Source organism: Phyllostomus hastatus, unplaced genomic scaffold, assembly GCF_019186645.2.
Source record: "Phyllostomus hastatus isolate PE091 unplaced genomic scaffold, TTU_PhHast_1.1 phas_contig_17, whole genome shotgun sequence".
Lineage (NCBI taxonomy): Eukaryota > Metazoa > Chordata > Mammalia > Chiroptera > Phyllostomidae > Phyllostomus > Phyllostomus hastatus.
This window is the reverse complement of record NW_025333664.1, coordinates 4021079-4030926: the sequence shown is the minus strand read 5'-3', so window position 1 is coordinate 4030926 and position 9848 is coordinate 4021079. Positions and strand designations below refer to the sequence as shown.

Here is a 9848-nt window from a genome sequence, read left to right as displayed (position 1 = left end):
GGCCAACAGAGGCACAGTCTGGCCAGCAGGAGGCACCAGCCTGCTTTCCGATCCCGCTGCCTGAGCCGGGAGCTGGTACCCGCGGTCAGTCAGACGGCGGCGCTTGGGGTGGGCACGCAGCGGTCCCTTCGCTGCGCTGGAGATGAAGTAGGAGTCGTTCGCCTCCAGCCAGTGCCGGAACACTGAGTGTTCTCCCCTCACTCCCACCACGAGGTACCACGTCCCCCGTCTTGCTGTGAAAAGAGCCGTAACTGCAGCAACCAGTGGCCGGCTCTCGGTTCCCAGGTGGGGATGGGAGAGGGGGCGGCAGGTGAGGGGCAGAGAGGAGGAGGAAGGCAGCAGGACGGAGTGAGTATAAAACGGCTGGCCTCGGAGAGGCAGGCCAAGTCCTCTGTGTGTCCCCCTGCTGACTGACTCTCTCTCTCTCTCTCTTTCTCTCTCTCCCCCCCGACCCCCATCCTTTCATTCTGGGGGAACAAACCCAAGTGTGCACCGGACAAGCACCCACAGCAGGTGTCTGCAGGGAATCCTCTCCTTTCCCGAGAGCAGCAGCAGCAGCAGCAGCAGCACCCCGTGGCCCTGCGGGCGCCCTGGCCCGGCACAGCCCACCTGTCGGCCATGAACGCCTCGTGCTGCCCGCCGCCTGCCCAGCCCACACTGCCCAACGGCTCAGAGCACCTCCCGTCCCCCGGCCTGGGCAACCACAGCGGCGGCTGCAAGCAGGCCTTCATCCAGCCCGAGGTCTTCCTGGTGCTGGGCGTGGTCAGCCTGCTGGAGAACACCCTGGTCATCCTGGCCGTGGCCTGCAACAGCAACCTGCACTCACCCATGTACCTGTTCCTGTGCAGCCTGGCCGCGGCCGACATGCTGGTGAGTGTGTCCAACGCGCTGGAGACCGCCGTGATCGCCGTGGTCGACAGCGAGGCCCTGGTCTTCGGGGACCAGCTCCTGCAGCAGGTGGACGATGTCTTCGACTCCATGATCTGCATCTCCCTGGTGGCGTCCATCTGCAACCTCCTGGCCATCGCCCTGGACAGGTACCTCACCATCTTCTGCGCGCTCCGCTACCACAGCATCTTGACGGCGGGGAGGGCGCGCGCCCTGATCGTGGCCATCTGGGCGGGCTGCGGTGTCTGAGGCGTCCTCTTCATCGTCTACTCCGAGAGCAAGACGGTCATTGTGTGCCTGGTCACGCTGTTCTTCACCTTGCTGCTGCTCACAGCCGCCCTCTACCTGCACATGCTGCTGTCCGCCCGGCTGCATGTGCAGCGCATCGCGGCCCTGACGCCGCCCACAGGGGCCGCCCCGCCGCCGCCGCGCTCCTGCCTCAAGGGGGCCGTCACCGTCACCGTCACCATCCTGCTGGGCATCTTCGTGGTCTGCTGGGCGCCCTTCTTCGTCCACCTGGTGCTCATCATCACCTGCCCCGCCAACCCGCACTGCGTCTGCTACACCGCCCATTTCGACACCTACCTGGTGCTTGTCGTGTGCAACTCCGTCCTGGACCCCCTCATCTATGCCTTCCGCAGCCCGGAGCTCAGGGACACCTTCCGGGAGATTCTGTGCGGCTGCCGGGGGCCGTGAACTTGGGGCAGGATGCGACGCTGGGGGCGCGGCGGTGGGAATGGGTCTGGTCACGTGGGACCCTCCCTCCAGCCAAGGTGTTTAGAGAGAAGGAGAGAGGGGGAACCGCCAGGTGCCAGCCTGTGACCAGCCTTTGGTCCTGAGCTCGCAAAGCCTCCGAAAGGGGAGTGGTGTGTAGCAGGCTCTCCGGAAGGATCCCAACGCGGGTGAGTCACAAACTCCGGTTTCCCCCACAGCCCCCGCGGGGGAGGCTGCTGGACGCAGGCTGCACTCACTCCCAGGTGCCCCGGGTTCGCACAGCCCGCATCCTGCCGCGTCTGCTGGGACCACACGCAGGGATTCTCACCGACCGGAGGGTGATTCAGAGTTCTCCCAAGCAAAGCTTTCACGGCCCTCCACCTCCGGCTGCCAGCTGCTCAGATGGCTTTGCCCTTCCTTCGTGAGAGCCTGGAGTGGCTGCTCTATTATCCTATTTACGGTACAGCAGTGTCCCCCACGCAGTGAACTCCTTGTTAAAGAAGGTGTGCTGGGCTGTCGGTCACTCTGTGTACCCCCGCACCCCTCACCGGCCGCCCCCTGAAAAACAGCAGCGTGGATGGGAGGGGCTGTGTCTCAAGAGGTTGCCTCACTGTAGGTGCAGGTTGCTTGAGAAATCGTGGGGATGCATGTGACTGTCCCGGAAGCTCTGCTCTTGCTCATTACGACTCTGTCTCTGTCCTACAATTTCCTAAAGCATTATCTAGAAAAGAAAACTCCAGTGTTTACTGCTCCTTTGTCTTGACACGGTGTTAAAGTTGGGGTGATCCTGGTATCGATGTCTATACCTTATCAAGGACAGCAATTCGTTCCCGCACACACAGGGCAAGACTGGCTGGCTTGCACCATGGAGCACTGCATGCTGTGTGTGACCGCGAGACCCTTTCCTGCCCGGGAAAACATCCCGCCGTGCTTTCTGGCTGTCCCCCTCCCCCCACGCCAAGGATTCATCTACCGTGCTGTGACTCCGGTGTACACTTGTGTGTTTTTCTTGTGCTGAAATGTATTGCGGGTTGTATTGTCCTTGACACCCTGCTGATGTGAACAATATCATTTGTTTCTTGCTTTGACATGTTTGGAGATAAATAAAAGGCTTCTGTGGCTGCTGACTGCGTGACGTTAAAATACAGCCCCTAGAAGCACCCTGGCGGCTTCTGCACAATCGTAGGTGGCCTTGCAATTCTGACTGTTTGGTAAGCGGCACAGACACCCCCATTGCCACCATGCCCGTCTTTTCTAGGGTCGTGCTTTTTAGCCAAACTATAAAACACCCCCATTTAGGTCCTGAAAATACCAGTTTCTGGGCCACTGCCGCTCTCCATTATTTTAATCGAGGCACCAAATAATAGGTCTTGTCCCTTGCCACTGAGAGAGCAAATGCGGGAAATGGGGAGTCGGGTTCTTTGACAATTACACTAACAGCTGTAGGTATTATGACGTCCTGTTTCTGTGTAAACAAGATAAAAATAACTTATTTTTCACCCTTTGATATCAGCTTCCGCATTATTTCAGTTATTCTCTCAACGAACCTCCAAAACAGGTGAGTCACTTTGCAGATGGAGAAACCCAGTACCGGCGGCTTACGCAGCTGTCCCAGAATGCCCGCCCAGTTAGGGTCGCTGTACCCTCTGCGTCCCGCGGCTGATGTCTTTCTGCACCAACGTGACCTGCCAGCAGGTTTCCGTAATGCAACCTGGTCCGACGCCCCTTCCTCTACATGTGTTGGCTTGGAGAGCACTTCCCAGTGCGAAGCACCCACAAGAATCTCCTGGGATCTTGCTCGAGCACAGAATCTGATGCAGCAGGTCTGGCGTGGAGCCTAAGGTTCTGCATTTCTGACTATGCCAGTCTCCCAAGGAGTGTGGCTGCTGCCTGGGGACCCCCTTTGGGATGGAGAGGGCAGAGAGGACTTTCAAATGAGCATAACGCGAAGCCGAGAGTCTCGCCTGCGCGTGCGTCTGCACGGAGAGCTGCCCCCAGGCCGGGAACTGTGCTGACTACTACTACTGGGTGTTGGGTCCTTGGAGCCTCGCTGTAACCCTGTGAGACAGATTCTAACATCGAAAAAACACCCACTCCAGGCCCTCTCGCGGCTCCAGACCCTGCGAGGGGCGAGTCAGTGACTCACGCAGTCGCCCCCACGGTGCCACTTCACATCGAAAACAAAACGCAGGGACACAGTGCTCTGTGTACCCGGGAAGGAAGTGGCAGGCGGTGCGTTCCGACAAAGGCCCTGTGTAAACAGCATTTCTATTTGTAATTATCGGCATGTGTGCCCTAATGGAAGGTGAAAAATCCTGCTTGTTAGCACATGACTCCTTCTGGAGGGAGGGAGGGAGCAAAAAACCAAATCCGCCTCGAAAACCAAAGGGCGCTCTCAGACCAGCTGAGTCTCCCAGGAACCCCAGGGGTGGGGACTGGGGACTGTGAATGACGGACCCTTCCTCCTTCTCAATTAAGAACAGACTTTCGGTGACAGGGTCCCCTCCTGCAGGAAGCCTGCGGGGACCGCACCAGGCACAGGCGACCGACACCTCCGGCTGCCGTTAGTATTTATGACCTGCAGCTCTCGGCCCTTTCATGGAGTGAACCACAGCTGCAACCAGTACGGTGCGCGTCCAGGACATGGGCTCCAAAGGCAGACAGACCTGGGTATTCGGTCACCTGCAGGCTGTGCAACCTCGGGTGAAATAAGTCCACGTGTCCTTTTCTGAAAAAGGGCAAGAAAAGTATTACAGTCCATAGAACCACTTCATGGTGTCAAATTTTTTTTACATGTAAATAGGTAGCTTAAAAAGTTGGGAATGTGTCTGTTTTAAAAGAAATGCTTCTGTATATCTTCCACATTGACTATGTATTACTTTAGGGAGAACACAGCTGTAACTGACGAAATCACTAAAACGTCTGTGTTCCTGCAGAAAGACCTAGAAGAACACAACCACGTGGTTCAGGGCGGTCACGTCTACAGGCTGGGGAGGGTGAGGAGGGAGGAGGTCAGAAAACTTGCACTTTTTGCTTTTTGCACGTGTGAGTGATATTTGAACATCCTGACGAGCACATATACGTTATCGCTCTTTAATTCCACAAAGACGAAGGGAACTATAAAAGACGTGTGATTAGCCTCCCTGTCGCCGGGGCCGCGGTGACTAAGGGCATCTGCAGCCCAGCCTGGACCGTGGCCGCCTCCATGACAGGCGTGTCTCCCCGCGAGGCTCGGCTGTAGCAGGACTCGGAGTCGGAGCGTGGCCATGAGTCACAATCACAGAAATGGTTTGCAAATATGATGTAAAAAAACGACCTAGGGCCGTTTGTGCGAGCTAAGACTTGTGCAAGCAGGAATGATTCATCCAAGACAACGACGGGGGGCAAGGGAGGGAAGAGCAGGGACCCTTGAAGGTCACTTTGTAAACAATTTCCCCACCTCGCCCCTGTCCAGAGAGTGTGGGCAAATCTTCGCTTTCTGGCCCAACGAGCTGCCAGGCGTCCCCACGGTCATGCCCAGCTCCTGCATCCTGACACAGGAGGCTGCCCTCGCAAAGAACGGTCTCCCACCACGTGCAGGCGCAGGTGGGGAAACGACCTCAAGCACAGTTTCGTAGGGATGATGGAAGAGCCCAGTGGGTGACGGTCGGCAAGCGTCTGCCCGGAGGGTGAGATTTATATTTATGTCCATCCATCTAAACCTCCTCCGCAGGGTTTCCGATAAAACCCCATTACACCAGAGCGCGCCTGCAGCTTCCAGCCCTTCCTCAGACCTTGAACCTGACTGCGTCGCTCTTCTCCCTGCGGGAAACCCGCCTCTAGCTCAGGCACAGCCCACGGAAGCAAGCCGAAGACAGCTCATGCATTTCAGACATCTGACAGGTTAAAGAAATATTGGGGATCCTCCGTGTTTATGCCCAAGCCGTGACCTTTCATTGTAAGAATGAAATATAGGTGTGCTGTCTCCCGGGGAGAACTAGCCCTTCTCCACAGAAGATGAAGCACCATTTTTCACTCAGTACCTGTGAACATTGACCGTGCCCTTGGGGAAGAACCGGCTTTTCTCCCGGAGGGAATGGCCGGTCAATCGAGTCACTAAAGGCTCTGGGCACGTAGCCACTTTTGTCTAGAACACATTTAAGCAGAGCCCCCAAAGGGAGACTGTGGGATCCCACCCGAGGGAAGGACGCTCCCCTCGGAACTGCTCCCAGGTGAACCCGGAGTGCGGCTGCCTCTGGGGCTTCCAGTGTCTGTGTCCGGGTGTGGGTGTTTTTCCTGCCTGGCAATGCGCGCTCTCGATTCTTGCTTTCTCTTTGCTCTTGCTTAGTAAATTGCTTAACTGTTCACCTTTGGCTTGGGGTTTTCCTTGCCTGCGAATCCGAACCTCCGGATTAAGTGGCCACGACCTCGGACGTGCCCCGCCATGACACAGCATCACACATGCCTCTCCCGAGTTCCAGGTGTTTCCGCTTTGCCTTCACAGGGGATTACCGGGTGCGTCTACGACTTGTCCTAAAACTGACTCCCCAGCTCTAAGGCCATCCCTTTAGAAGTGCACATAATTATTGTAGATGGAAAGTGCAAATCCATTCCTGAGAGGCCAAACCACGCCACTTGCTGCATAAGCCACAGTATGCAGGGTTCCCGGGGCAGAAACCACCAACCCCAAATTCACGGCGGCGTCACACCTCAGAAATTCACTCCGTCATGGACCAGAGTCCCCCCACATCCAGGGCAGCCCTTCTGCAGACCCAGACCTCGGGGGGCTGCCCCGCTGGGTGCTGGCGACCTGCCACCCCCCTACAGGACTCTACAACTGCTAAGGAGTGCTTCCCCCTTTGAGTGACAACCAGGATGTCTGCTCACATCTCATTGGCCAAAGCAAGTCACGTGACCGTGGCTAAAGTCACCAGGACAGAGGCAAGCTGACCTCCCACGGGTGCAGAAGTGGAGGAGAAGCAGACATCGCTGAGCAGCGCCCGTGCCCGCCCACGTGCATCAGGAGAGGGGAGCCAACCCAGACGCAAACGCAGTCAGAACGGGCGCCATTACTGAATTCTGGCTGGACACTGGCCCGCCCCCGCCCGGGGGGCGCGGACCACAGAGAGGGCAGTGCCAAAGAATGGAGTCCCAGCCCAAACGGCAGGGCAGAGGGCGTCCCCCCACCCTTTCTTTCCCCGGCCTCCCACCCTGCAGAAGAAAAGCGCAGCTCTCCCCACCTGGGACTTCCCGTGCAGCCTCACACCCAGACACTGGTGGGGGGGGCGGGGCGCGCACCAGAGGACCGGCTCAAACAGGGGGGCGACTGTTGGGGAACAGGGCCCACCCTAAAGTCTGGGGACACGTCTTTCCCCAAGTCCAGTAGCTTCCACTTCTTCGCTGTCATCAGTATGACGGCCGGGCCTAATTGAGCTGCAGGCTTGCAGATCACTGAAAATCAATCTTGCGACAAACCGCCGTGGGGTTTTTAGCACGTGACTCGGGGGACTTTAAATAACTGAGTGGCATTGCTCTGGCAAGCCTGTTTCATGTCTATCCGTTTACTCCCGTGTTGTCGCGGTTTCTCAGAACTTACGTCTAGAAAACATTAAACATGAGAGCAGGATGAATGCTGCCCCCTGTATCATTATGGTAATTAGTAATGTCCTGCTTTCCAACAGCCTTTTAAAACCCTGCTCCTCTTACTAAGGGATGCAGTCCGATACAACGTTACTCCTAATGCTCAGTAATTATTTCCCTTTATTAGAATCAATTTACATGATGTGGGTAAATTATAGTAACACTAATTAAATGGCAAGTTCAATCTGGAAAAAAATTGTAAGCCCTAAAAGCCTTAGGATACCAGAAAACCGCATTTTTGCATATATGCACATATGCAAAGCATATATGTGTATGTTTTCTTGCAGAGAACCATGATAAAAACAACCGAGAAATACTTCTGCAGCATCAACACATTTTATTAGAATAAAAGTCTGTGTGGAAATAAAAAAGAAACAGAGCAGAGCAGACCAGAGCCCAGCCCGGGCCCAGCAGCTCTTGACGCAGCCCTTGTCACTCACGCACGAGGACCTGAATTTACATCTCATGCCGGCCCAGGAGGGCACGTTCTCTGCGGTCCCTTCTTCGGCCCCTGTGGGTCTTCATTCCCTCCCCAGTGAAACGGGGTCACACCTACTGCATCCGCGTTACGGGATTTTCATGAGGCTCAGACAGGATCGACATCCTTCCTAGTTTTAACTCCAATTTGTGAACTATTTACCTTGCAGCCTACTTGTTTGTTCTGGGCTCACAAAAACCCCCATAAAAAGAATAGTAAGAACTCCCCCCAAATATCAATGTCCCTGACCATCACTCCCGCAAACCAGGGAACCTCTTCCGCCTTTCCTAAGAGCCCAATGAGCCAATATGGCCTAAGATCCCTTTATAAAAATCCACAGCTCTCTGCGCACCACCCGCTGATCTCCCAGGCCGCTTTCCCTCCGATGTGTTTGATGATTGAACACGGAGTGCTGGTGTATTGATTATTGGGCACTCCCAGGGTCGAGCCCCACACTTCCCGCAGCACCGGCCTGGACAGCAAGGGAGAGGAGGGTGGGGAGAAGGGGGACGAGGAGGAGGGAACCCCAGGACCCACACCCCACCCGCCCCTTGGAGGCGGCCCCAGGTGACTGCCGCCTCTGCAGCGGCCGGTTCCAACCACAACGACCCCGCAGAGCCCGTTTCGGTGCTGCTCCCCTCCGCTTTGCTCCAAGGATTCGGCCGGGACGGACGCCCGTGCTCTGCCCCGCCTGCAGTTTCCACTGCGCAAGAGGCTTGTTTATTGAAGAAAAGACCCTCTCGTCCCTGGAGGCAGAGGAGAGAAGCAGTGACTCAGGCAGGGCAAGATCCCCAGCAACCGGTGCCACTCGCCCCGAGGGTGAGGAAGGCTCGCCCACCTGTGTGTCCCAGGAGACAAAGTCTCCACCCCTCTGGAACCGGTCCTCAAGCCCACAGCCGCCAGCCACAGGTAAGCGTCAGGACAGGCTTCGGCTTAGACGCCCGATCTCTGCGTCTCGGTGTACCGCCACCTCTCCCGATGGTCACGAACAGGACTGCACTGTCCCTTCCCGCTTGCCCTCTGCAAGCAGGCCCACACACACAGAGGCCAGAAGGGCTTACACACTGGGCTTTACTGTCATTTGAGCCTGAGTTCTAATCAACACCGAAGCCACAGGTAGAGGGGGTAAGTGTAACAGGGTGCAGCCAAGAGGGGGGACCCCAAGTAGGGATTTGGAACGGGGTCCAGAACTCAAGGTGTTCAGGAAATATTAGGATGTTCTCACCCCCCTACACATACACACAGGTGTGGGTTGCTGGAAGGAACACACGGAGCAGGAACATGGAGAGTTGTTTTGCACAGCAACAGCTTTGCACCTACCCTCTGGCGTGGTCATTTAACACATCTATAACCTTTACCTGGTTGCACAGATATGTTAAATAGCTGTGGGCATGCTCTGAGCCAGGGGGATAGAAGTAACTTCCCCACCAAGACATAACTGGGAGGCAACTCCCCCGAGTTACAGCGCCTGCGTGGGAGCTTGGAGAAGACTGGCTCCATGACATGGGGCCACACCTGCCCAGACCCGTGATGGCGGCCCAGTAAAACTGGAAGGATATGAGAGTACTGGCAGGTGTAACCAAGTGTGGGAGGAGTCGGAAATGGGGCTGCAGAGGAAGACTGGCACGGGGATTTAAACCCAGATGCAGCAGCCATTGGAGAGAGAATCTCGCGGCTTTGCCAGAGTGGGGACTCCCATGGCCCTTAGAGGGAGAATCACCATGCGGCTTTAGCAGAGACTCACCACTCAGCTTTGGCAGAGTGGCGACCCCCACTCCTTGCAGCCATGGGAGAGGACCACGCAGCTGGGGCCCTGGCAGAGTGGGGACTCCCTCGGCCATTGTGCAGAGAGGACCACGTGGCTGTGGCCGTGAAGGAGAGCCACGTGGCTGTGGACATGTAAGAGACCCCGCAGCTTTAGTAGAGGGAACCACCACCCGGCTCTAGCAGAGATCCTGGTGACACAGCTGATGGTGCCAGGAACCGAGGGAGGCCTACCAGCCGAGACGGATGACTGGGAAGAACCGGGAGCTGCCTGAGCCACCTCACCACGTTCTGCCAAGACAACGCGGAACTCTCGGCCCGGGAAATGAGGGTTTGTCTTGGCCCATGGAGCCCTTGGCTCCATGGACTTCACAGTGACAGCACT

At 56.7% G+C, this 9848-nt stretch overlaps 1 protein-coding gene across 1 annotated transcript; it reads left to right on the top strand.

Annotated features, from left to right (window-relative positions):
* Nucleotides 1-603: 603 nt before the first annotated feature.
* MC3R (melanocortin 3 receptor) lies at nt 604-1584 on the top strand. The gene is given in 1 exon segment (XM_045833153.1): nt 604-1584. A coding segment is annotated over 1 exon segment (966 nt). The 5' UTR covers nt 604-618.
* Nucleotides 1585-9848: the final 8264 nt, after the last annotated feature.